The following is a 27,413-nucleotide window of genomic DNA, read 5'->3' on the forward strand; positions in this document are numbered from 1 at the left end:
TGGCACTATTATATTGACAAAAGGTTATGTGATAAGCAGAACTTAGCTAAGAACTTATAAAAAAACTTTCTCCCAAATCATTTGTCATAGTCATTATATTAGTTTTATAATATGACTGTCCCTTGCATTTTTGGATATTCAGCATAATTAAGTGAAATTTAGCATCTGGAAAGAAAAAAAAAAAAGCCTCCAGATAAGCCTCTTAACTGCCGTCTAAATGCACAAGTTGTCCTGTTGATATGCTTTGAATGAACAAAATGAGCAGCCCCCTAATGGTGCGGATCAATTAAAACTCTGGTAAGAGCTCCATGACAGAAACAAAATAGGTGCAGCCTGAATTGCACTTTTTATGTCCCTGGTGCCTGAATTTGAAAATATGCTGCCTTTTTCCTGTGTGTTTATTGTTTAAAAGAGCAGTTTGATACCAGCGTTATATAGTCATAGTCTCTTCCTTGATACAGAAGAGGATTCTAGAATCGACGTGCTGCTCTATCTGCTTTTATGCATATATACATACATATGTAAGTGTCATTCTAAGACCTGGCCAATCCAGTCTAATAGGAATACTTTTTAAGTTTCTACTGGTTAAAGCGGGAGCTGAAGCTGAAATAAGACTTAACAGGCTGGCTGCTGTAATATTAATGATAATTGAAGTAAATTTAAAATAATTTATCATTTATATAGGGCCATTTAAAAGACAGAGTGAACATAAATCGAGGTTATTGAATGTGTGTAGCTTGCCAGCTATCAGCTGGATCTTCGGTTAGACTTTGAAAAAATACTTCGGTGCTGGTTAATTTGATTTAAAGGCCTTTAAAACACATCAAAGGGAAATTAACTATATAATTAAGTCTCCAGATTAGCCACCTTTAGAACCTTGGGTTTGGTTTGGGTTTTTTGAGGGGGTGGAGAGGAGGGATAATGGGAGTGGTATTTTGAAATAAAAACAAAGTTATAAAAATATGTTCAATGTTCAGCACTCCATAACTTTCCTACTAGGTACTTGTATAAGTTAGCCGAAGTCCATTGTGTAACTTTCCAAAACTGTTTCAGAGAACACAAAATAATTTTAAGCAAAACAAGAAGCATATTCTCCATGTACCTGAGGAGAAAATCTAACAGTTAGGAACAGTGCCAAAATCTTTGAATTTCTAACACGTGTTGCCTTTTGTCCTGGTGCTTAAAAAATGTTATCTGCAATGTAAGAGTAAGATATGATAAAGAAATCTGGGTAAGCAGGTGTGTTCATGCGTATACGTAAACAGATAATATGCCATGCATGATGATGGACATGAGGTCAATTGCTGAGTGTGATCATACATGGACAAATCACAGCACATCAGTCTCTGGAGTGCTGTGTTGTGAATATAGAAGACAAATTGTGCCCTCAGGAAAGGAATATATTGGCTCGTTTGATCTGTCTTCTGAAGTCTGCTTGAGAATCAGATTTAGTAAGAAGGCTTATGCTGGTTCTGAATCAGCCTTTGCTGCCGGTAATGTTTGATTAAAGCAAAACAAACAGGTCACCCAGAGAGGTTTGAGAGTCTCCATCTCTGAAAATACTCAAAACCCAGCTGGAGACAGCCCTAAGAAACCTGCTCTAGTTGACTCTGCTTTGGGCATGGGGGTTGGACTAGGCGATCTCCGGAGGTCCCTGACAACTTCAGCTATTCTGAGATTCATTGAAAACAGGGAAGAAGCTTTATGAGGCCTAGAATTTTCCAAGTAAATAACTAACTTCATGTTATCAATTTTTTTTCTTTAAGATTGGAAGTTTTCTGAGAATTTACAGTATTCATACGAAACAAGCAAGTGCTGGCAATGAAGATGTCTCACATATAGAATTTCATCTTCATGGTGGCACCTGTTACGGTCGAGGAATAGGAGTCTTACCAGAAAGTAACTTGGATGTTAAGGAACTTAAAGCGTAAGTGCTATATGTTGGGGGTTTTTCTAGATGATTCTGCAAAACTCTAGGCTAATGTAACAACTGGACAGTTTAGAATTGTAAACATATGTAAGAACCAGAAACTCTGGAGCAGAATATGTCTTTAGCACCACTAAGATGAAGGGATTAGGATTTCTATTTTATAGTGCTGTAATAATAAGGCCTGGCCACATTAATGTGCTTACTGTGTTTTATAGTGGCATGTAATCTTTTAAAAATAGAAGCTATGCTTAAGCAAATAAATTGAGCACCTTTTAAGCATGTGCATATGTGTTACTTGGAAATGGTGAGACTTCAAGATGTTCATAATCAAGCATATAATATACATGCTTTACTGAACGGCTTTATATACATAAGGAATCATAGAATCATTTAGGTTGGAAAGGACCTTTAAGATCATCAAGTCCAACCGTTAACCTAACACTGCCAAGTCCACCACCAAACCATGTCCTTAGGAACCACATTCACATATCTTTTAACCTCCAGAGATGGTGACTCCACCATTTCCCTGGGCAGCCTGTTCCAATGCTTGACAACCCTTTCGGTGAAGAAATTTTTCCTACTATCCAATCTAAACCTCCCCTGGCACTACTTGAGGCCATTTCCTCTTGTCACAGAATCACACAGAACCACTAAGATTGGAAGAGACCTGTAAGATCATCAAGTCCAACCATCAACCAAACAACACCACCATGCCCGTTAAACCGTGTCCCACAATGCCTCGTCCGCACATTCCTTGAATACCTCCAGGGAGCGTGACTCCACCACCTCCCTGGGCAGTCTATTCCAGGGTCTCACCACTCTCTCAGTAAAGAAATTTTTCCTAATATCCAGCCTGAACCTCCCCTGGCGCAACTTGAGGCCATTTTCTCTTGTCCTGTCACTCATCACTTGGGAGAAGAGACCAACACCCACCTCTCTGCAACCCCCTTTCAGGGAGTTGTAGAGAGCGATAAGGTCTCCCCTCAGCCTCCTTTTCTCTGGACGAAACAACCCAGCTCTCTCAACTGCTCCTCACAAGACTTGTGCTCCAGACCCCTCACCAGCTTCGTTGCCCTTCTTTGGACACGCTCCAGCACCTCAATGTCTTTCTTGTAGTGAGGGGTCCAAAACTGAGCACAGTATTCGAGGTGCAGCCTCACCAGCGCTGAGTACAGGGGCACGATCACCTCCCTACTCCTGCTGGCCACACTATTTCTGACACAAGCCAGGATGCCTTTGGCCTTCTTGGCCACCTGGGCACACTGCTGGCTCATATTCAGCCAGCTGTTGACCAACACCCCCAGGTCCTTTTCTGAGGGGGAGCTTTCCAGCCACTCGTCCCCAAGCCTGTAGCGTTGCATGGGGTTGTTCTGACCCAAGTGCAGGACCCGGCACTTGGCCGCCTTCAGCCTCATACAATTGACCTTGGCCCATTGGTCGAGCCTGTCCAGATCCCCCTGCAGAGCCTTCCTACCCTCAAGCATATTAAACAAAACTGTCTGCAGTACTGAGCCCTGGGGAACACCACTAGTGACCGGCTGCCAACTGGATTTAACTCCATTCACCACAACCCTTTGGGCCCAGCCATCCAGCCAGTTTCTGACCCAGCAAAGACTGCACCAATCCAAGCCATGAGCAGCCAGTTTCTCCAGGAGAATGCTGTGGGAAACAGTGTCAAAAGCTTTACTAAAGTCCAGGTACACTACGTCCACAGCCTTTCCCTTGTCCAATAAGTGGGTCACTTCGTCATAGAAGGAGATCAGGTTAGTCAAGCAGGACCTGCCTTTCATAAACGCATGCTGACTGGGTCTGACCACCTGGTTGTTCTGTACGTGCCATGTGATGACACTCAAGATGATCTGCTCCATAATCTTCCCCGACACCGCGGTCAGACTGACAGGCCTGTAGTTCCCTGGATCCTCCTTCCGGCCCTTCTTGTAGGTGGGCATCACATTTGCTAACCTCCAGTCCACTGGGACCTCCCTGGTTAGCCAGGACTGCTGGTAGATGATGGAAAGTGGCTTGGGGAGCACTCCCACCAGCTCCTTCAGTACCCTTGGGTGGATCCCATTTAGCCCCACAGACTTGTGTGTGTCTAAGTGGTGTAGCAGATCGCTAACCATTTCTCCTGGGATTGTGGGGGTTTCGTTCTGCTCCCCGTCCCTGTCTTCCAGCTCAGGGGGCTGGGTACCCTAAGAACAACTGGTCTTACTATTAAAGACTGAGGCAAAGAAGGCACTGAGTACCTCAGCCTTTTACTCATCCTTTGTCACTATATTTCCCCCGGATCCAGTAAAGGATGGAGATTTTCCTTAGCCCTCCTTCTGTTGCTAATGTATTTATAGAAACATTTTTTTCTTTTATGGCAGTAGCAAGATTAATTTCTAGTTGGGCTTTGGCCCTTCTCATTTCCTTTCTGCAAAACCTCATGACTTCCTTGTAGTCCTCCTGAATACCCTGCCCCTTCTTCCAAAGGTTATAAACTCTGGTTTTTTTCTATTAGGAAAGGCTAAGTAACCAAAGTCCATGTTGCTTTATCAGGAATTCTGTTTCCAGTAGTACAGATTTCTTTTGGCACTATATTGTGTTTAAAGTTCCAGAAGTGATTTGGAAGGGAATGTCTCATCTGCATCATTAATACACAGTCCTGCATCTTCTGCCTCAATTGAGTTTTATGTCTCTGCTGGAAAATTCATGTCTGAACATTATACCTGTGTATTGATAAACAGTAGGTTTCATATAAATGTATGCATAGTGCCATACGTGTGTGTGTATGTATATATATGAAAGACTTCTCTAGGTTATAAAATATTTCATAATTTTTTTTAGTTTCTTAGAATCTGTGGATCTGGCAGACAGTCAGAATATGGAAAGCATGTCTTCAGTGGAATTAGATGGCACTTTTAACAATGTCACAGGTAAGAGCAACTGAAAGCTGATTGGCTCTTTCTTCTAACGTACATATGGTCAAGACAAGTTCACAGTTATCTCTACCTGTATAATGTTACTTTCACATACAAAGCGTAGAGAATTCTTTTGGATTATTAGACTGGAAATTGACATTACCCTATCCTTCTGTCTCGCAGCAGAAGCCTTTCATATACATGGAAAAATACTTTGATAGGAGGTAGTGAATAAATTATTAAACACAGATGGTGTTCTTAATCATACTGTATTAGTTCATAAAGCAGTGACATTAACTCCCTCCTTCTAAAGGGGGATTCCTCAGAGACAGGCACTTAAAACACTACTAAACAGCTGTTTGCTGAGGAGCCCTTCTAAAGCTGCTGGATGGAAAGTTGTGTCAGTGGCAGAGTTGCATGGTTCAGCACCATGGAAAAGCAGTTAGTATCTTATAGGCAGTTCTACAGATCCCATATTATTCTTTGAATGGTATTTTTAGCCCAGAATAAGAATAACTAAAAGTGAATTAAACTCTAAAGCTGGTTGGAAGTAGTCTGCATCTTTTTTTCTAGCTTTTAAAATCATATGTTACTTAGCCATTATTAGCATACCATGACAGGATATTTCTAAAAGTGTGCAAAAGTCAAGAATAAACAAACATGTCTAGACCATAACACTGCAAGTTTAGAAAGAATTTTCTACATATTTACTGCACTGTGTCTGTGTAGTAGAGGTTGTTCAGAAGAGGGACCAGGCAGTCCATATTGTTTTTAGAATAATATATTTGTGCTCTTGTCTAGAAAGATTACAGGGGGATGAATACAGTTTATATCAGCAGTATACATTTGAAAAGTGTTCATTTTGATGAGCATTGCTATTTAATGTATTCACTAATTTCTCCTCAAATACATTAACTCTTGATATCTAATGTTTGTCTCCTGCTTTCTTTGCTTTTTCCTTTTGCTATATTGTTTTCATACATTATTAGGATTTCCATTTTCCTATGTTCAGCTTTTGGTTTTGTGTGTGTATCTATTTGCCTATCTATCCATCTGTTTTTGTGTGTCCACATGATAAAGAAGAGAAGAAGGAGGGAAAATAATTAGAAAATTCTTCTTGATTTTAGATCTTGAATCACACTTACAGAGATGTCAGCAGTTATCTGTTACAGGTAGGAAACATTTTGACCTCAAGGTGAATTTTGTTTTTACTAAAGAACAAAAACTTTTTGAGACATCAGCTCAAAGGTTGAAATAATATCTTCTACTTATTATAGGAAGAGCTATTCTAAGAGTATAAGTTTATGAATGTTACGTTCGTTTTATTCTGTTTTTAAAGGAATAGAGCATATTGATATATTCTACTTTCATTTGGTTTTTTTCTACACCTCAAATTTCTGTACCCTGAAGTACACCGTGCTCCCACAGCGTGTTGTGATTTATCTTAAAGACTGTAGTAACATTTTGTATTGATAAAACTGAGGCTGCAACTGGGAAGGGAAGAGAAACTGGGAATTAAGGGAAAATGCATACCTGCAATGGCGATTTCCCATATTCCAGATATTATGGTGTTTAATAGGTATGTATGGCTTTTTGGGTTTTGTGTTGTTATTTTGCAGTATTAACAGATCATCAGGATTTGAATAACACAGAACTGAAAACCATCCTGAACAGCACAGCTCCTCAACAGTATCGCATTAGAGCAAAGCTGAGAACTTACAAACCCCAGAAGCTCCATCAGTCTATTAAACTTCATTGTTCCAAATGCAACTCTTTGTAAGTGTTTCACACAATAAGAGTACTTAGGAATTGTTCTATATGTTTTGGGATGCCTAGATTTTCAGTGTATTTTCATCCTTTTTTTTGTGAAAAATGAGCTGAATGTAAATGTATTTCATCTCACTGGTAATAGGTAGGAAAATTTTAAATCATCAGATGAGTTCCATTTACAGAATACTTTCAGTGCTTTATTTTCAAATTTAGCAGTGCGTTTTTTCCCATACTGAGTTGTATTTAAGTACCTGTTTCCATACTGTGCTTTTAAAAATAGGATATGCAGAAAGGTATGGTAGTCTCCAAGTGAATGAATAAAATATCTTTGAGTGAAGTGTATCTTCCAGATGAGGCATCCTTTCTGGATCCAAAAATATCAGGGAAACACCATTCACCTTGGTATTTTTGTCATTTTTCTGACCTGAGTCAGTTTACAGACCGTTTTGTCATTGTTATTTCCCCTTTTATGCTGTTTGTCATTGTGTTGAATAATGCTTAGTCAAATAATCATACACCATTTCTGGTGTATATTCATCTAAAAATGAAAGAAAGTTTGTTTGAAATGGCATATTTTCGATTAAAATACTGAGCATTACAGTGCTATTCATGATCATCTGAATCCTGTATCACTGGTTTTTTGCCTGACTTAGCCTAGCATCAGTCCCAAGCAAACAGCTTTACTGTTACTGGTGTAAACTTTTGCTTTCTTCAAATGATGGCATGTTAGCATTCTCCTAGCCTTTTGAAATTTTTTGCACCATCAAAATTTATTAGAAAGAAACATCATTGAGACGAGAAAATGTCCCTACTATCCTTCTCTTGCAGCTCTTGGTTGCAAAGTGGCATGCCTGATGCTTTAACAATATTGGTCCTTATCAGATGTTGTTATAACATTGTCTTGGTTGCTAATGTAAAAGGCAGTGCTTCATCATCTTCACAACACCCAAGTACATGGTCTTTATTACCAAGTATGAAAAGGAGATAATTACCAACTACCTCTGCCACTTTTGTCACTTTTTTGATGTATTTGCCAACCCTGTAGATACAATTGATGAATTTTATTTATTCCTTATGAACATTATCCCACAATTTTCCATCACTAGTATAGCCTTTTTATATATTCTTGACTTGTTAATGTCTTCATTTCTGTTCATTTGAGTCTCGTCCTGTTTTACATATTGCTGTCTTCTCTTTGCCACAGAATTAGGGCAGACTTTTAACCAGATAGATTTGTGAGGCTTTACAGAATCACTACACTAGGAAAAGACCTGTAAGATTGTCAAGTCCAACTATCAACCAACACCACCGTGCCCACTAAACCATGTCCCACAATGCCAAGTCCACATGTTCCTTCAGCACCTCCAGTGATGGTGACTCCACCACCTCCCTGGGCAGCCTGTTCCAGTGTTTCACCACTCTCTCAGTAATGAAACCTCCCCTGGCGCAACTTGAGGCCATTTCCTCTTGTCCTGTTGCGAGTCACTTGGGAGAAGAGACCAACACCCACCTCTCTGCAAGCCCCTTTCAAGTAATTGTAGAGAGCGATAAGGTCTCCCCTGAGCCTCCTCTTCTCCAGGCTAAACAACCCCAGTTCCCTTAGTCGTTCCTCATAAGACTTGTGCTCCAGACCCCTCACCAGCTTTGTTGTCCTTCTCTGGACACGCTCCAGCACCTCAATGTCCTTCTTGGAGTGAGGGGCCCAAAACTGAACACAGGATTCGAGGTGTGGCCTCACCAGCGCCGAGTACAGGGGCACGATCACTTCCCTACTCCTGCTGGCCACACTGTTTCTGATACAGGCCAGGATGCCGTTGGCCTTCTTGGCCACCTGGGCACACTGCTGGCTCATATTCAGCCGGCTGTCAGTCAACACCCTGAGTTCCTTTTCCACCCGGCAGCTTTCCAGCCACTTGTCCCCAAGCCTGTAGCATTGCATGGGGTTGTTGAGATCCGAGTGTAAGACTCTGCAATTGGCCTTGTTGAAACTCATACAATTGGCCTCGGCCCATCGATCCAGCCTGTCCAGATCCCTCTGCAGAGCCTTCCTACCCTCCAGCAGATCAACACTCCCGCCCAACTTGATGTCATCTGCAAAATTGATGAGGGAGCCCTCAATCCCCTCATCTAGATCACTGATAAATATATTAAATAAGACCGGCCCCAAAACTGAGCCCTGGGGGACTCCGCTTGTGACCGGCCGCCAACTGGATTTGACTCTAGTCAGCACAACTCTCTGGGCTCGGCTGTCCAGCCAGTTTTTAACCCAGCTAAGAGTGTACCTGTCTAAGCCACGATTCGCCAGCTTCTCCAGGACAATACTGTGGGAGACGGTGTCAAAGGCTTTACTAAAGTCCAGGCAGACAACCTGTTACCATATTTCCTACTACTACTACTACCACCATCCTGCTGCAATGATGGGACTACTTGCAGTGCTTTTCCAGACGTTTAGCTTCTCTTTTCTCAACTGTGTGCATCAGGTGGAAGGAATCAGTGGAATATAGTGGCGCTGTACTGCAGTTTGGATTCAGTGAGTTAAGAGCCCAGGAAGGAAACATGACTTAGGGGCATCCTTGTCTCCTACATGTTCTGCTGTGGCAGAAGAAGTTGCTTCATGTGTTAGCATATGCTGAAGAGCCTGACTGAATAAAGTTCAATGCAAGTTTGATCCTTTAACACTTTATGCAGTAAGATGCATGTAATGCTTGGGGTATAAAATCCTTGTGAGAGATGTATTTTTTTTTTTTCAGACTTCAACTGGAAGCTTCTCTGTAAATAGCAAAATACAGATATGCATGGGTGTAGTTTCATTCATGTATCCACATTACAGAAGTTTCAAAACTCATGTATAGCTTAGTTCAAAAACAATTCATTCCATTCCTGCCTGTGCAGGAAATCTACAGGCAGGCTGTGGAGGCTGGAAGAGTTTAATGGGTATATCTGGAAAGATGACCTGTTATGTTAGGTGCATTGCTTTTGCATTTAAAAGTAATCCAGGAACACAGGTGGAAAGAGTTCATGTGCACAGCACTGTGTTCATGAAATAAAAGTTCAGGTTCAGGAAGACCTCTTCTGTGCCAGTTCTACAGTCATAGTGGAAGAATATGAAAGTTTGGTTTCATAGGCAGGAATTATTCTATTCACTGGTGGAAGTAGCTGCTCTTGGGTTTGAAAAGGAAATCATCAGAATAATCTGTAGGAGTTGATGATATTTTTTCTTTAACTCCACTCTGAAGCTACTTTACTTCAGTGTTTTATGAAATAGCCCAAGCTTTTGCCTTTTTTTTTTCCATTGTCCTTTTAGTCACAGTTCATATGCCACCTGAAGCCAGCAGGTCTGTTTTGCTTAGAAGAAAACATTCTAATGCATTTTTAGTTTGTGTGCCAACCACTGGCTTTTTTGCTGGTTGTTGGTAATATTGGTAAAATTTGAATGGCCTGCATCACTTCTCTTTGAATCACAACTGGAAATGCATGAATGGTGCATTCTAGCAGGACAGGAAAAAAACTGTGTGGTGCAGAGTTGCAGATTTTCCCTTTACCATACATATGTGAAGCTATTCTGCTCCTGCCCTTTTTTCTTTTTTTTCCCCCTCAAAATATGCAAAGTAAAATAGGTTAGAACATAAAACCTGAAATTATATGAGTTTCCACGGAAATGATGTGAGCTTATACGGTCTTTTCACTCTACTGAAGTGGTATGCAGTTCTGTGGCCCTTTTAAGGACCAACTGAAATCACATAAAGCTGATATATTTGGTTTTCCATGGATTTACATATGTGTGGATGAAGCCAGTAGGCTGCCTCTGCTCCTAGGTAAGATTAGATTACTTAGCATATTTATTAACATGGAAATGACTTGTCGTAATTTGCTATACAACTCTAAATGTTTAAATGGATATAACAACAAAGTTATTTCTCCTGTATATACTTTAACTCTCATGAATATATTTTAATATTTATTCAGAGTACTGTCATCCTTGTTGCTAGGTTGCCTGAGGAGAAGCTGTTAGAATTTACTTACTCATTTTGGAAATGGTTTTAGGCAAGAAGTTCCAGATGGAGATGACTTTGACTTTATTTTACAAGGCTCTGCCGTTACTGCCCCAAACCCAGAATTACACAGTACATCCTGGTATGATTCTGTAGTGTGGACTACACAAGACCAGAAACAAAGGAAAATAGCTATCCATTTTGTAAAGCATGATGAAATGCTTCAGCAGCCTGAAGATACTTTGCTTATGGTAGAAGGTAAGATAAATTGCAAATATACCACTTCTTATGGTATATTCTTATGCAAATATACCACATTGTCCACTCGAAATATCTACAAAGTTAAGATATGTTGAAGTTGTATTCAGTGTAAGTAGTAATGATCATAAAGGCATCTTCAAAGAAAATAAAAACTCAGCTGGAACTTTTAAGTTACTGTTGTGCAAACAGGAAAAAGTCATCTGCGAAGGTCTTGTAAGGTGCTTCTATTTTAAAACTATATCAATAAGTTTATTGTTGATTCTGCTAACATTAACATCTGAATAGATTATTTTCTGGCTGTGCTTACTGATTTTTCAGTTCTAATTTGAAAACTCACTGAATCTTCTAAAAAACACCTGGTTTTCGTCTTCATGTGGAAGTTTTGGAAGGCTTCTGATAATACAAGCCTACAATTAACTTTGTCAGCCTCTGGATGTCAGTGTTGTTTCAGATTAATAGAGCCTCTGACAGCGTGAGGTTTTTTTGGTTTGGTTTGGTTTTTATCAGATTTCCTCAGGGAAGAGAAATAGCCACTGAACTTTAAACAAAGCAGTTTAGTGAGAATCTGAAGGAATGTTTTGAATAGAATAAAAGTAATAAATAATTGCATATAGTGCCATTCTGACTTTAAAACAAAGCCTTCCAACTGTGCTTAAGTAGTGGTGTGAATAAGCAAATGTAAGTCAGGTGGTCCTTTGTGTAAGGGTCAATGACAAAACCCGTTCTGTTTTCTGCTTTGTTTTATATTCATCTAGTTCTGATAGCTGCTTTATTTCTGACATGTTCCAAACTGTTGGGGCTTTTTTGCAGTCTAACCTTATCTTTGTGAAAATAAAAGAAAAAAGAATCTATTTCTACTCTATTTTCCTAAAATAACTGAACAATATAACTTGATAAATCTTTTTTCAATTATTAAAGTGCCAGCAGCTAAGAATGTGTGTATGTGGGTATATGCTTCATGTTGGAGTACAAGGAAAAGGCATAATCAGTGTTTTAGCACTTTTTTTTCCCAGAACCTTGCCAAAGCTACATGCTATTTTAATTTTTATCTTTAAGTTTTTGGAGGTGGAGATTTTGAAGTCTCCCTAGAAATCTTCCCAGCACTTTTCCAGATACAGACAACCCTCAAAGGTCAAACACCTTATGACATTTTTGGACAGACATGGTCTAGATACTATTCGTTTGTTAAACACAAGCGATTTGCTCTTCTACAACACAATACTCTATTCTTCCCCATAATCATTATGCTGAAGCAAGAACTTCTTTTTGAGTGTTTGGCATCTATTGGGCTGGAATTGAGGAAATAGTTGGATAATGGACAGAATTTTACGTGACCCTCCACAGGGAGTGAGGGCAATCCATAACCATTGCTACAGATTAGTTGAACTGAAGAGTGAAATGTTATTGTTAACAAGTATATTAATGCTCCTTGCATATCCTCATTATTTGTACATTAAATCACTGTGTTTCATATCACTGTCAACCCCTGATAATTAACTGTGTTTTATGCCAGTCACTTAGAAGCCGTAATACATTTGCTCGATGTAACTTCGTATTACAGCAATGTTGAAATTCTGGAGACCTTTTAGCAATGATAGTTAAAACTACCCTGAATTTTGTATGTTAATCCCTTGAATGAGAGTTCAAATGTATATGAGAGGCTTTATCTGTGTCAGTGTACTTGGAGGACCTTTGTTTTCTAACCTTTTCGGAAGCCTTTTCAAGTATCTGTGCCTCTGGTTTCTTCTTTTTTTAGTAGAAGTTAAGTTCATTGAGGAGGTTTCATGTTGTTGTGCATTTTTTTTATCACCAACAATAATGCAATTTTACTGGATTTTATTTGCTTCTCTAGTTACCTCTGCAGTACAAGTAACAAATGTATGCAATAAATATTTTACAATCCAGTGTCATAATTACTTGTCATAAAGTCTTTGAAAAATCTTGGTGATAAACAACACAGTTGTAGAATATATTTCTTTTAAAACAGTCTGCTCACTTTTTTATTGCTGTTCACGAGCTGATTAAATCATATATTTTTATTGAACTATTTCCAAATAACTGTTATCAGTGTGTTAAATTAATAAGTGTACCACATTTCCACTGAATTTGTGAAATGTCAGAAAGATTCCGTAATCAGTTCTGCAGTCCATACTACAGAGACTGAAAGCAGGTTATCCCATGATTTATAATAAACTTGAAAGAATTTTTTCCTGTCACTGGAATTAGAAAATCTCAGGGTTCCAGCTGTAATATATTAAATTTCTGCTGTGTTCCTAGCATGGCCCCAGTTTAGTAGCGCTCAAATTAGCATGAAGTTTGGTGGTTCTCATTTCCCACCGCATGTAAATTATGACGTGATTGAATAACTACTTTTTCATAAACTGCTACTTAAAAATTAATAGATTTTTGCCACTTAAAAGCTGAAAAAACAGTTAGTGGGTCTCAATTTTTATTGAAGGTCCCGAAATCAACATTTAATCAGCCAAGAAATGCAAGTTGTTCAATTTATTTTTTATTACATTTTTAAAAAAATGTTTTTCTGTTTTTAATAGGTGGAACACTAAAAGAAGTGTGGAAGCTTACAAAAAGATTTAAATGTGTTATTCCTGTGAGATCCACAGAAGATGATCTTGAGTTATTAGATCTTTCAGCTCCTTTTCTTTTACAAGGGAACATAAAATATTATGGGTAGGTTACAGTATTTGTTGATATTTTAGTAGTTGCAGTAATAAGTATCATTTTCTTCAGTAATTCAAACCGCAGTGCTCAAGGGATAGCTTACCCAAAGATTCTTTGATGCAAAATACATACCATGATCAGCAGTACTGAGATCAGGGATCAAGTGCCATACTACTACCTCGTATCAAAGGACTCAACTGCAGTTGGGCTTTATCTTGCTCTATAAATCTTATGCCCCTAATTACACAGCACCCCAGGTTCAGTTGCCTGTGAGACAGAACTACAGACTACAGAGACAGAAATGTACATACGAGTCTCTTTAGGGTGCAAAATGCCTAAATCTTCCCCTTTTAGTCCAGATTTTCCATTTTCTGGTCTTACTCATTAAACTGAAGTCAAAACATATGTTGCTTTAAAACTGTATGCTTTTTTTTTTTTTTTGTATACAGATAAAATTTAAATAAAGACCCAGAAAATAATTTCAGGTTGTCAATCCACGTCTCATTCTCTCTCTCATTCCTAGTGTTGGGAAAGCTTGGGTTTTGGAAGAAATGCGGGATTTTGGACAGCCTTTCCTCACCATTTGCCATTTAGTGAGATCCACAACACTGCAAAGTGCCTTACCTATTTGTGGATGTCAGTCACTGTAGAGACAACTTCAACAGGTTTCTGAATGCCATGGTTCCAAGGCTGTGGAATATGGTACACATGTGTAGGTCTGGCATCTGTGCTATGCCATGCAATACCATGTTCCTGCTCAATAAGCTAGCACAGTATGTTCTCCTAGTACTGCACAGCAGCATGCAGTTACTGAGCTCAGAAATACCAGTCTACTTCATGAAAGCTATTGAGTCCTCCCTCTCAGCAGTCCTAATAAGTTCAAGCAGAGCGCTGTGTTGCACTGCTTCAGTCTTGTAGGCAGTAAAAGAATTTATGTGCAGAAATATGGCATGTTTCACATGAACCCTGAAGTTTCCCATAGGGGCCTGATAAAATGAATACAAATAATTATTTCTCTTTGTCATATATTGTTTTGACCTTTCCAGATATGGCTGTCCACAGCTTTTTTTAAATAAAGGCAATATATGTGTATTCCTACTGGGACTGGATCTTCACCAGTACAAAGTATTTCCCCTTGCACTTTCATAATCCATGTATTTCCCCAGCTATGCACAACTCACCTTCAGACATCGTTCTCTGTTTAAATGGCTGTATTGTAAAAGCCAATGCTCTGTAAGATATTCCATGATTGTTTGTAGGATATTTAAGGAAGGAACCTCACAAGGATGTTGACATTTCAGAGCTTTGTTCCACCACTTTTTTCATCAGTCGTGTATACTTAGCAAAGTCTAAAAAAGATTCTGTATAGTAGAATGAAAAGCAAAGTTATTTTTGCTGTAGGAATGAGCTTGAATACCTGTATAAATATTTGTGTATGCATATGCATGTATATTCATATATATATATAAATAAACACATTCTTGCATATAAAAAACAAAATTCACAGCTAAGTTACTTTATTGGAGTTTGGTTATTTTTTTAAAGGAAAAAAGTAACTTCATTGAGCTTGGCTTTATATCACTCAAGCAGAACTAGTGCTATTGCTTTTTATTACACGTTTTGCATGTAATTCTAAAAGATAATGTCTATTTTAAGTTCTAACTAAGATACTAGCACAGAAGCTTAATTTGGAAAAAATAGTTGTTCTGTTACTTTATTTCTTGAGGAAAATGAGAACAACTTTGAAAACAGTTCTTCAATATTTTCATCCAGTTGCAGCATTTACTTACTATGTCACGTGTAAAATTTATAATTACTGGTGTAACTACACCAGTAATAAAAAAGATTGTTTTAATAATCACAGAATCACTAAGGTTGGAAAAGACCTGTAAGATCATCAAGTCCAACCATCAACCAACACCACCATGCCCACTAAACCATGTCCCACAATGCCAAGTCCACATGTTCCTTCAGCACCTCCAGTGATGGTGACTCCACCACCTCCCTGGGCAGCCTGTTCCAGTGTTTCACCACTCTCTCAGTAATGAAACCTCCCCTGGTGCAACTTGAGGCCATTTCCTCTTGTCCTGTTGCGAGTCACTTGGGAGAAGAGACCAACACCCACCTCTCTGCAAGCCCCTTTCAAGTAATTGTAGAGAGCGATAAGGTCTCCCCTGAGCCTCCTCTTCTCCAGGCTAAACAACCCCAGCTCCCTCAGCCGCTCCTCATAAGACTTGTGCTCCAGATCCCTCACCAGCTTTGTTGCCCCTCTCTGGACACGCTCCAGCACCTCAATGCCCTTCTTGTAGTGAGGGACCCAAAACTGAACACAGTATTCGAGGTGCAGCCTCACCAGCGCCGATTATAGGGGCACGATCACTTCCCTGCTCCTTCTGGCCTCGCTATTTCTGATACAGAATAACTTGTAGTTAATATTTTTTAACATAGGTAAAGCCAAATTTCTCCTCTGACCCTGTTGTGTTTTCAGAGCGTGCTACAAGTTCAGATTCATTCCTGTTTTTGCAATGACATGTTGTTTGTATTGCTAAAAAACAAAAAAGTTAACACATCAGTATATGTTTAGCAGTGACATACGAATGACATATGTTTAGCAATGTAGTAATCTTAGAATCAGAGAATGGTTTGGGCTGGAAGGGTGCTTTGAAGATCATTTAGTCCAACCCCCCTGCCATGAGCAGGGACACCTTCCACTAGTCCAGGTTGCTCAAAGCCCTGTCCAACCTGACCTTGAACACTTCCAGTGATGGGGCAGCCACAACTTCTCTGGGCAACCTGTTCCAGTGCCTCACCACCCTCATACTAAAGAACAACTTCCTTCTATACAATCTAAATCGATCCTCTTTCAGTTTAAAACTGTTGCCCCGTGTCCTGTCAGTATGGGCCTTGGTAAAAAGTCTCTCTCCGTCTTTCTTACAAGCCCCCTTTATATATTGAAAGGCTGCTATAAGGTCTCCTTGCAGTCTTCTATTCTCCAGGCTGAACAACCGCAGCTCTCTCAGCCTTCATGTACAGTTTTCCTCCTTTCTATTCACTGAGGTGGTCTTTTCAGATCAAAGTAATTTATTTTTTCTCAGGGATAATTCAAAAGCAGCATTAAGTGTTTTGATGTGGTCTAAAGTATCTTGTCTCAGTATCTTGTTTTAAATGCTAGGTGCAAGCGGTGCTCAACTCCAAAGCCTATCAAGAGTCTAAGTTCCATTGCAGCAGAACAACGACCATCATGGGAACCAACTGAAATAGCACAAGGTCAGCTGACATGACATTTTTCTGAAATACTTTTGTGCCTTGATTCTGAAGCATTTATATGAAATAGGTTGGTTTCTGGGTTGCAGTTTTGTACAGAAAGCATGTAATTTATGGTTATGCTTGAGCATAAAGCTGTAAAATTTATTCACCTTTTACCAGTTAAAATAACATATTTAAACATTACAGTATTAATTAAAGGATTTTATATGTTGAATAGTTTCTTCTACCATAGGTGTCACTAGTAACACCTATCGTAGTACAGATGTGATGAATTTTTGGTTGCAGATGTCATTTCTAAACTGTGGGCGTGCTTTCAGTCCTAGAAGTTAGTCTTGCTTTTCCTTTTGAAGATACAGTTTTTCTGACCTGAACTAAAATGAGTCTTATTTCATGACTAGTACAAGTTAGACTTTTATCTTCTGTAAGCATTATCAATGCTAAGCATATTCCAGAGAGTCTGCAAGAAATAATATTCGAATGAGAGGAATTATACCATAACATATATGTGTGTTCCATGCTTTGTGTGTTCCTTGTGTTACTTTATGTAGTTAACACATTCAAATGCTGGGGGTAAAATGGAGCTTAAAACTTCACAGCACACTAAGTAAAGAGAATATGTTTATCAATTCATGTTCTAACATATTAGGTTGGAATATCTAGCAGTATCTAAGCTTGGTAAAGACTTTATAAAAGAGAAAAACTATTCAAGCAATACAGTGGTTCTTTTAAATAAACTGCCATAATTATATTCTATTAAATAAATGTAACACATAACTGGTAGTGTTACTGCACCTGCGATTGACATTCTCGAAATGAAAACAATATTCATTAAATGTTTTCTGGCATTTAAACTACTTTATGTATATTATTCTTTTATCATCTGTATTTTCAGACTAAGCAATAACCTGCACATATATCAGATCCGTTGAACATAAAATGACTAGCCAATTTAAGGAGATGTGTCCAGAAGATGCTGATGCAGAGTTGCAGTAACTTTGTATGTTTAAGATACTTTATGTTTGCAGCATAACAGTTACTGCTGCCAATGAGAGAATGACTATAGTCATTTATTTATGGTGGAATATTTTCAGAACTGCCAGCAAAGTTTTTCTGAATAAGACTTTGCCTGGTAGCTTCTACTACGTTGTATGAAACAAATTGTTTTCGTAAGAAGATATGTTTTCAGGTGGAATGCTATCTTATTATCACTGAATTAAGAGCAAGTCTCCTTTAATCTTCCACGGATAAAAGAATAGGAGTAGGAGGATACTACCAAGGCAGGATCTAAGATCTAAGCAAATATTAGCATTTCTTTTACTAGGATGAGAATAAGTACTTAAAAATCTTTGCATTTTTATAGACTCATCTATTAAAGTGTTTCTACGCAAATTGCAATGCGCTCTCAAAATACGAACCACATTTTGCTATTCAGAGCCTCTATTTTTTGGCCTATCAATTTATACTTTTATTGACAGTATTCAAAGTCAGTTACTATTAAAGGAGGGATACTGTCAGCTTGAGTTGTTGTGGTTTGTCTTGCATATTCACTCTAAGATCGATTTTTTTTCTTCAGTTTTAGGTATTGAGCCACTCCAGTATGTTTTTATTATGAAGTTTACACTGGTTGATGGAACAGGAGCACTAAACGCATACCTTTTTGATTATGTAAGTAAATCTAGGTAAAGGTAGACTCTACAGATTATGTGGGTTTGGATTTTATTTGTTTTTAAAATAGCAAATGTATGTACAGAAATATTAATTCTGTGTTACCTGCAGTGTTTTGCGGGGACAGTTACAAGTGCTGTAATGTTATTAATACTGTCCATCAATGAAGATGCACAAAATGTATTATTTTGTAATTTTTCAATAAAATATCAGAGTATAGAATATCAAAGCATAAAGACAAAATTGAAGCTTGTAGATAGATTATTTGGTATTTCCATAGACTTTTAAACATTTTCATGGCTAAATTTCTCTTTTATTGACAATGTTAAATTATGCAGCCTGAATGCTGTGTGAATTGTGGGAGTGTTTCAGGATTTATGCAGGTTGGTTCTGGATTAGTTCAAAATCTCATTACCTCTTTTTGTAACTCTCAGTAGCATCTATCCATTCAGTAATTCTTGATTTTTGTTTCATATGACCATGAGGTAGAAGAGGCCTTTCTTCCCCTGAACCTAAGCAGGACTCAGCTATAGCTATACAGATATCTGTCTTTGATTTCAGAAGCAGTTTATTAAACTACTTTGCTAACCTTAGTATTAACCTATCTTCAGTTTTCTCTGAAACAACTTAAGACCATTCCTGCTACCTGAGACACTAAAGAACGGATGGTTTTCCTGTCACTACACACTGTATAATGGTTTTACCTTCTGAAGGCTAAAAAACCACCGTTCATTCTATCTTCTTCCATGTGAGAGGGTTTTTTCCTATAAGAGGGTTTTTTTCATTTGAGAGGGTTTTTTCTTCCCTATCAGAGTTCTTTGAAAACTCTGACCATCCTCACTGTTGTTCTGGAATCTTCCCAGATGGTCCATATCTTCCTTGAAGTGCTAAAACAGTACCCTAGCATGAGGCATTGCCAGATAATGCTTCTAGATCTATAAACCAGTGCAGTGATAACTTAATTTCTTGCTTACTGATTCATGGTATAATCCCTTCATCTCTGAGTAAACCTTGGCTTTAAGAAATCATTCCTCATTCTTTGAGCAGTTGATTTGGCTTGCTTGAAAGCAGTATTTTATACATGTATCTGGTGGAAAGTGGGGGGGATTGGTCTTTTTTGTCCTACTAGCTCTCAAGTTTGTAAAAAATTAATTCTAATTCTTTACTTGCAGTTCCCCCAGCTTGGTTTTGTCTGTAAACATAGTGGGCCTATTTGCTGTTCCATAAAGCATGTCATTAATGAAAAATCTCAAAATCACCAGACTTAGGACAATCCCCTGCAGAATCCACTTTGGGCATCTTCCATTTTGACAGTAAACTACTGATTACTCTACAGGATTTTTTTTTATTTCTTTCCTTTTTAGTCTAATTCATAAGCTTTTTTATTAGATTAGCAGTTCGATGCATAAAGATGGATTGAGTAAGAATTTTTTGTGATGCTGAAGGTGGAGGATTTCTGACTGACAAGATCATTGCTTCCTACATCTCCAATTTAGGGCTGAAGGTGAATTGTATATGTCTAGCCATCCTCCTTAGTGAATTTACTCCTTTACATGTATTTTTGTGTGCAGTGGAAATATCTGTTGCTATGTTCTTTGTGGGTTTTTTCCTTTTATTTTACCTTTTGGGTTTTTTTGTTTGGTTGGTTTGTTTTTTACACACACATGCACACACCCATTTTAGTTACTACCCTAAATTTTGAGATGGTATGTCAATCATTTTGAAAAGGGAAAATAATAAAACGTGAGAAGAACTTGGTAAAGAAGAGAATTATAATCTAAAATAGATTAGTATTACATTGTACCTTTTGTCCTTCTATAAATGCATTTGTGTGTTTTCTTATTCCAGCAGTTCATAGCTGGGAATATCAGGATCTCACAATACACATTTGGAGTAAGCTGTCTACCCAAATGGAAATAGTCAGTGTAGTGGCACTTCAGAGTTATGATTTTGTCCAAAAGAGGACAGAGAAACAAGTTAGTGGGGGTTTTTTTTAACGCACAGCAATGCTATTTAATATGTATAAATCTGCATATTTTCCACTATGGCACTAAATGACTTTGAATAGGACTTTGAAGGGAATACTCTTCCTTGTTTAAGACTGTAAGTAAAAATAATATTGGAAAAAATGTGTGTTATCTTAAAATACAGTGTATTAGCAGCAAAGAGGTCAAAGACTGCAATCCCCATTTCAGCTAGTCATCTTTTCCTTCTGCTGTCCTTTTTCCTTTTTTAATCAAGAAATTAAACTGCAAAAGGAAGGTGGGGGAAAAGATTTTACACCATCTCTTGATGCAGAATTCCAAAAATCTCTACTTCAGGGTAGTTCAGATTCTTATCAGATACTGCTCAGTACTACAGCTTAGCTGCAGGAAAAAGAACCAGAATTTCTTCTGAAGTGCCAGCTGCTAACATTCCTGCTGATGGTACTTCAAAGACAAGCCAATACCTTCCAAGCCTAAACTGGGGTCCTTCAGCACCACCTGAGAAGGAACTGGGGTACTTTGAAGTGCAACTTTACACTAGCTTCCAGTTGCACTTCTGTAGGAATGCTCAAAGTTCTTTTCTTTCCTCTCCTCTTTATAGGAAAAGTCACTGAAGGAAAAAAATCAAAAAGTTCTATAGTCAGAAGAAGAATTGTAAGAGTGAGAAGAAAAAGTAGTTATCTGTGTCAATTTTGCTGCTGGATTATCCGCTAACTTCTGATCACTTCCATTAAACATGTCATACAAAAATTATACAAAGGCAGATTATTCTGTATTTGTCTCTTTTAATAAAAAGGAGAAATTGCCATCAAAAACCTTAGCTCACTTTGAGAAGGTGTAAGATGTTGACACTTTAGAGATACAAAATCAGGTAACAAACTTGGAAAGAATAAAATGGGAGCTTTGTCAGTCATGCTTACTGTATATGGTTTAAAAATACACAGAAAAGGTTTATTTAACATTTCAGCGTTCCATTCTTTATTTTACTCCTCCATTCAGAAATTTATCCCACAATATAAGCCTTTTTCCATCGTTTCTAAAACTATCAAAAAGTGAAACTCAAACTAAGGGAGTTGCACTTGCGTGAAGCCAGGTTGCAGTGCCGCCTTGTTTTCAAGTGACTTTGCTTCTCTCAAAATGTTCTGCTCACTGCAGTGAGGGACTGTTGAGGAGGACTGACCATCCTCTCTGGCCATAACATTGTCTGGTTATGGAGGTTTATGAGGAATATCTGCGAGTTATATATACGGACCTACATGTGTGCTTTCTGGGTGGCTGTAGTCCCTGAATACTCAGTGGTACTGAAATACAGACTATTAATTTTTTCAGACAGTTTGGTTTTTTCCTGTATCTGAACAGTTTCAGAAAGAATACTGTTCTTCTGTTATATTACCTATCTGGATAATTTTAAGTTCCTTAAATGATAAATGAACATGCAGTCAGGGTTCTGGCTAATGATTTCTTACCCCTCTTCCAACACCTCATACTTTTCTGTTCTCTTCCAGGAAAAGTTTTTCCAAATTCCTGCCTCTGAAATCTTAACTAATAATTTTCTTCAGCAAAAGATGCAGATGACCATGAATACGCTCTGTCCTCCAGGAAGAAAATTAGGTCAGCTTGCCATTATTTTAAAAGGGGGATGGGAAAGGAAAGGGTCTTTCAATCTGTTATTGCATATGCAAAGTCTTAGAATTCAACTTACATATGCATGGGCAAAACTCAGAACAGAGAAATGCAGGAGTCTGTGAGGGGAGTTCCAATTAATTTGATACATTTCTTTAACAGTAGAACTCCCTTTTGGGAAAGAAAAGTAATGGTTCAGTACATTCTCGTGTAGCATGCAGTGATGTGTGAATACAGTCATGTCTATGCAGGCACTAACATGTCATTTGTATTCACATGGAAGTTAACCAGAACACCCTTGTACTGAATGTCACAGCACGTTAGGGAGAACTGAAAGGGAATTCAGCGTACAGCATGTGCTTTGGGTGAGATTCTACTTTTGAATGCACATGCTGATTTAGAGCATCCCTTGCTACAGGAAACATCCATGGAAATTGAGCAAAAACTTAATCCAAATACAGTCACAGAGGTTTTTGTGCAGTATTTCCGTTGCAGCAGAAAGTAGCTCTGCTTAAACTACACACATCCAAGGTAGCAGCAGCTCCAACCTCCGGAGGATACTCCCGCTAAGTACGTGGCTGTCAGTGACCACTGCAACCACACTGGTGTCTTCACCATACTTATAAAAAGTGGTCCTATTGTAAAGGGGGTAAAGGATGTTCCCTTTGAGACCAATGAACTTGTCTCATTGAGACATATGGAGATGAGGTTTTATTATTGGAAAGTCCTTTTACATGCTATACTTTGGTACAGCTACTGGTACCAAGTGTTTCAGGGGGGTGCTGGGGCAGGGAGGGTGAGGCTTGGAAGATTGTCACTGAACACCATTTCAGATGGTGTGGGAAATTTTAAGATAGAAATTGGAATTGCAAAATTAGTAATTCATTTTTCTTCCTATTAACTGTTGTATGCATTTAGATGACCTAGTTAAGATCCTGCTCAAGTTATACTTCTTTCCTATAGAAGTTAGAAATGAGTATTAAACAATAACTTGGGTTTTGTTTGTAGATGACTTGCCATGGCTGGAATGCTTCATCAAGTCCTATAATGTCAGAGATGCGATGAACCATCAAGTTTATTACCAAATTTTTGACACCACAGTTGCTGAAGATGTTGTATAGTGATGTGTTGCTAATAGGAAGTAATTCAGTAAGAATCCAATGTTGGGGTTTTTTGGGATCAGAGACTGTATTAAAAAAAAAAATCTTTGTTCCTTTCTTAGGAATTCAACCTGTATGTGTGCAGTTTTAGTCTGTATATTAATGTGAATTGGAATTAGGCTTTGCTGTATTTACTGCTTTCCTAGCATACAGTCTTGTGATCTGAGTGCAAGTGGAGATGCTAAGCTTTTCACTGGAGGCTGCTTGGCTCAGGCTGATGGAAGCAATCTAGTATCCATCTGTCCTTCAAAAAGGCAGTGATGAGGTTACTCTGAACTGGTGAGTTTTACTCAGAAAATATAGTCAGAATGATGCTGCTTTGTTCATGTCTATATTAAAATAAACGATGTCAACAGAGATAGGGAAAAGGAGCTCTTCAGTAAACTTTCTCTCAGACTGCTTTGTGCAAGCATATGTTACTGTTCTCAGTAAGCCAGTTTGACAGGAAGGTTGTCTGTTTTTAGAGACTTCTTTGATTTTGCAGTGGTATGTACATGTAGACAGAAGTCCTGTTAATCATACTAAGGTAACTGCTGTGTGTACCAGTTACAATAGATTTTGATGGAGTTATGAATGTGACCATGTAATGATTATCACTAAAATGAAAGTCAAGCCATGAAAGTAAGGTAGTGTAGAATTGTAAAATGAATATTGATATTCGGTAGATCGTAATGATTTTTAAGGTGGCCCTATTGGGTACCAAAGTTTTTAGCATGCTTATTAGCTGGGTCTGTGTTTTCAAAGGCTCTCATGTATCTGGCTAAATTAACTGTCAGATTACACTGCCCAGATCCGCCTTTTCTGTCTTACATAATCAGATTGTACGACTAAATTTAGAGACACAGAACTGATATGGTGATATCATGGCTTGAAAATACTGCTGGACTAGAAAAATTACTTGGTGGTTTTACTTTGCATTCAGAAGTCCATAAGGCAAATTCAGGACATGTTTCTCCAAGGATATTTAATGTAGAAATCACTGTCAAATCAAATGCTTTCCATCAGAGCAAAATTACTTAATATTTACAACAGCTGTTTTTTTTAAGGAAGTTCAGAAGCAAGATGGAATACTTGCAAGTAGATTATTATTTTGATAGTAGATTACATTTTTTTTTTTCAATTTTCAGGGCTGTTTAGTAGATTATGCAATTTGTGATTTAAAATTTCATCTAAATATCTTCTGATCATTTTCTGGTCCTCCAAAAAATTATACTGGGTTTATATGTCATAAACTAGGGGATTGTTCTTTATTGATGGTGTATAGGGAGAACCAATACTAAAAGTGGTTAGTGATAATTTCCTGTAAAAAGTATGAAAAAAAACAACTTTGGAATTGAACAAGCAGTTTACCAAAGAACGCTACTGGCTTATGAAAGCTTGCCTGAATCTGTGAATAAATGCATAAACAAAAAATATTTATAACAAGTTAATAAATTAATATTATAAAACTTCAGAGACTGGCCGTATCCAAATTATTTCAGAAGTTAGGGGTTAAATTGAAGGCAATCTTTTTTGCTTTTCTTGTATATAGTGTATGAAAACAATGGAAGGAAATGTTTTTATTTTTAGATTTTTGCTAACAACTCTGATAGATGTTGATATTGTATTTTTCTAAATAAGTCTTTGTAAAGTAATAAATAAGAGTATGTTTTAAACTTCAGTGTAAACTAAATCAATTTCACCACATCCCTTGTCTGAGATCCCTGCCAGAAAACTCTGCGTATACATCACTTGATTTTTTTACTGTTGTATATTGTATTAAAATGTTTAACAAAGATTTTTCCAAATATTGAGTTTTTCTTGTATTTGACTTTTAGTTCCTAGTTCATAAGACTGTGAAAACTTTGTCATCAGTAGCCTTCATCCAACAAAATGCTCCAAATGAATGTTTGTATACTTTGTTGGATTGAAAAGTATGTGTTTAATTATCTTTTGAAATATAATACATAGAAATAATTTTAATTAGTAATTAAAAATTATGTATTTGACAATACTAAAGATCACTGTACAGAAAGGAATTAGTGCACAGACAGTTGAAAACGTCTGTGCCTCATTGGTAGCCTTTATATGGAGCAACAGAAGTCACCAAGATGGGACTTGGACCTTTAGTTACTTACCCTGGTCAGTGCTGAGGCCTGTGAATAGCTGACTGACAGATGGAAATCTTGAGGTGAGCGAGTCCTGAGCTTATAGCACTGACCGACTGCGGGATCTGAAAGCTGAGCATGGCAGGAATGACTTTTCGCCATTGCCAGCAACCTCCTTAATAGAAACAAAAGTCACGTTTTCCTTGGTTAGTTTCTTAACCAGGTATGTGATTTAAGTTTCTAAAATATTAATATAAGGTCAAATGTCTATTTTAATGGTTTAAAAAAATTACTGAAATAGATCATAATGTATTTAAAGACACTCAAAAAGCTGAAACAATAGTAGATCAGGTTAACATCAGAACACTCGGATCCAATGAAAACTCCAGGCATGTCTTCCGGGTGTCTCATCTTCCTCCATCCACACACATCCCAGCATATAGGGTAACTGCATCAAAACATCAGCTTCTTATTAGAAATGTGGGCTAAATGGCAAATACGCATGGAATGTGAAGTATATAGCACAGAGCAACATCACCACAGGCAAGGGCAAAGAATATCTGATTGTAAAGGAGGAGCTATGAGGGAAAAATAATAAAACTGTGAAAGAACAATAACGGAACATGAACCCATCCCGCCCTCCAATTACACAGGTAAGTGCATAAGAGCTATGAGGGAAAAATAATAAAACTGTGAAAGAACAATAACGGAACATGAACCCATCCCGCCCTCCAATTACACAGGTAAGTGCATAAAAGTGGTAAAATTGTAATTAAGGAAAAAAAAAGTGTTTTCAGAAAAAAAAAATAATGCGGAAAACAAAATAAATGCGGAATAGCGTTTTCAGGGGTGCCTGTATGATTGGGCTCCTTGAAGTCTTTGTTTTAAGGGGGTTTAAAAACTTAAGATTGGAAGTCTCTCCAAAGTCAGTTGAATTTAAGCTCTTGGATGCCTCACACTCTTTAAACTCCAGTTGGAAAGATGGAATCTAAATAAATAACATCTGTTGCAGAAACAAGGAGGCATTCCTGGTAGATGACCTGCTGTTCAGTGGTGACTGAACTTTCTCATCAGCTTTTGCTGTTATGGGATCCAGAGATTTACAGATGAGACTTTGAAATGTTTTGCTTAATATTGATCCTTTGGCTACTGAGCAGCAGGAAGTGGGATTGCAAAAAAGGCAGTAGAGCCCACAGGCTAGCAAGCTGAGGTTTGCAACAGAGGGAAGAGAGTTTATTGTGTTAACAGGGATGAGTGCTTAGCTCTTCAATACCACAGTGTTTTACCTCACAAGAATTTATTCACATTAGGTCACTTTTTGGCCAAAGCCATTGCATTAATATGTGAAACTGGCAGGAACTGGGGCACTGCAATAAGGGGCAAAGCCAAATATTGAAATGGAGTTGTGAAAAAATTAAGCAGATACATATATGTTCAAGTTCTTCAGATTGAATGGGAGCACTGCAGAAAATTTTCTTCAGTGGAGGAGAGGAAAAAACTTCAAATAAGAATTTACTTGGAATAAGCATTATTCCAACTGTACTGAACAGTGAACATTAAGAATTAGAAAAAAGGAAATTCAGCAGAAGATGAAGAGAGAAGGGAAGAATTGTTTCAGAGGACAGTAGCAAAGGCAAGAAGTGATAGAGAGTCTTTATGAGACAGTTTGCTGCAGCTCCTGTCCACAGCATTTCCGATACATGAAATTCCCAGTAAGAACTGTGGTTTTTGGAAACATCCATCTGATGAAGGATTACGAGATCCAAAGTGCTTGAAAAATGTATAGCAGAATTATGTCATAATACTCATAATTAATGAGTTCATATTTGTGGTAAAGCTATGGATGGACTTCACCTCAGAACAGTGCTACAATGTGGTTTTCCTTCTTATTTTCTGCCACGACCCCAATACATGTGTACAGACGTACCTCCATAAAACTACTGCAATGTTATCATTTGTCTGCATAAACCAAGCAAATTGAAAGTCTATGAATAAATCTAGATTTAGTAGATACTTGTTTCAATTTCAATTTTTGCAAGTAAACTAGGAGGAAATATGCTTAATGTGGAAATACGTGCCAGAGAGGAAAAA

At 37.9% G+C, this 27,413-nt stretch overlaps 1 protein-coding gene across 1 annotated transcript in view; it reads left to right on the top strand.

The window, feature by feature from the left end:
* Positions 1-24,882, top strand: part of POT1 (protection of telomeres 1) — an 88,596-nt gene extending 63,714 nt beyond the window's left edge. Inside the window, exons 11-20 of the mRNA XM_059816364.1 lie at positions 1,767-1,927; positions 4,760-4,848; positions 5,961-6,005; positions 6,453-6,609; positions 10,648-10,853; positions 13,409-13,544; positions 16,708-16,802; positions 18,376-18,467; positions 21,958-22,063; positions 23,084-24,882. Of these exons, the coding sequence (XP_059672347.1) occupies positions 1,767-1,927; positions 4,760-4,848; positions 5,961-6,005; positions 6,453-6,609; positions 10,648-10,853; positions 13,409-13,544; positions 16,708-16,802; positions 18,376-18,467; positions 21,958-22,063; positions 23,084-23,196 (1,200 nt within the window). The 3' untranslated portion in view covers positions 23,197-24,882. The remainder of the gene's footprint in view (positions 1-1,766; positions 1,928-4,759; positions 4,849-5,960; positions 6,006-6,452; positions 6,610-10,647; positions 10,854-13,408; positions 13,545-16,707; positions 16,803-18,375; positions 18,468-21,957; positions 22,064-23,083) is intronic.
* The last annotated feature ends 2,531 nt before the right edge of the window (positions 24,883-27,413 follow it).

Source organism: Gavia stellata, chromosome 4, assembly GCF_030936135.1.
Source record: "Gavia stellata isolate bGavSte3 chromosome 4, bGavSte3.hap2, whole genome shotgun sequence".
Taxonomy (NCBI): Eukaryota; Metazoa; Chordata; class Aves; order Gaviiformes; family Gaviidae; genus Gavia; species Gavia stellata.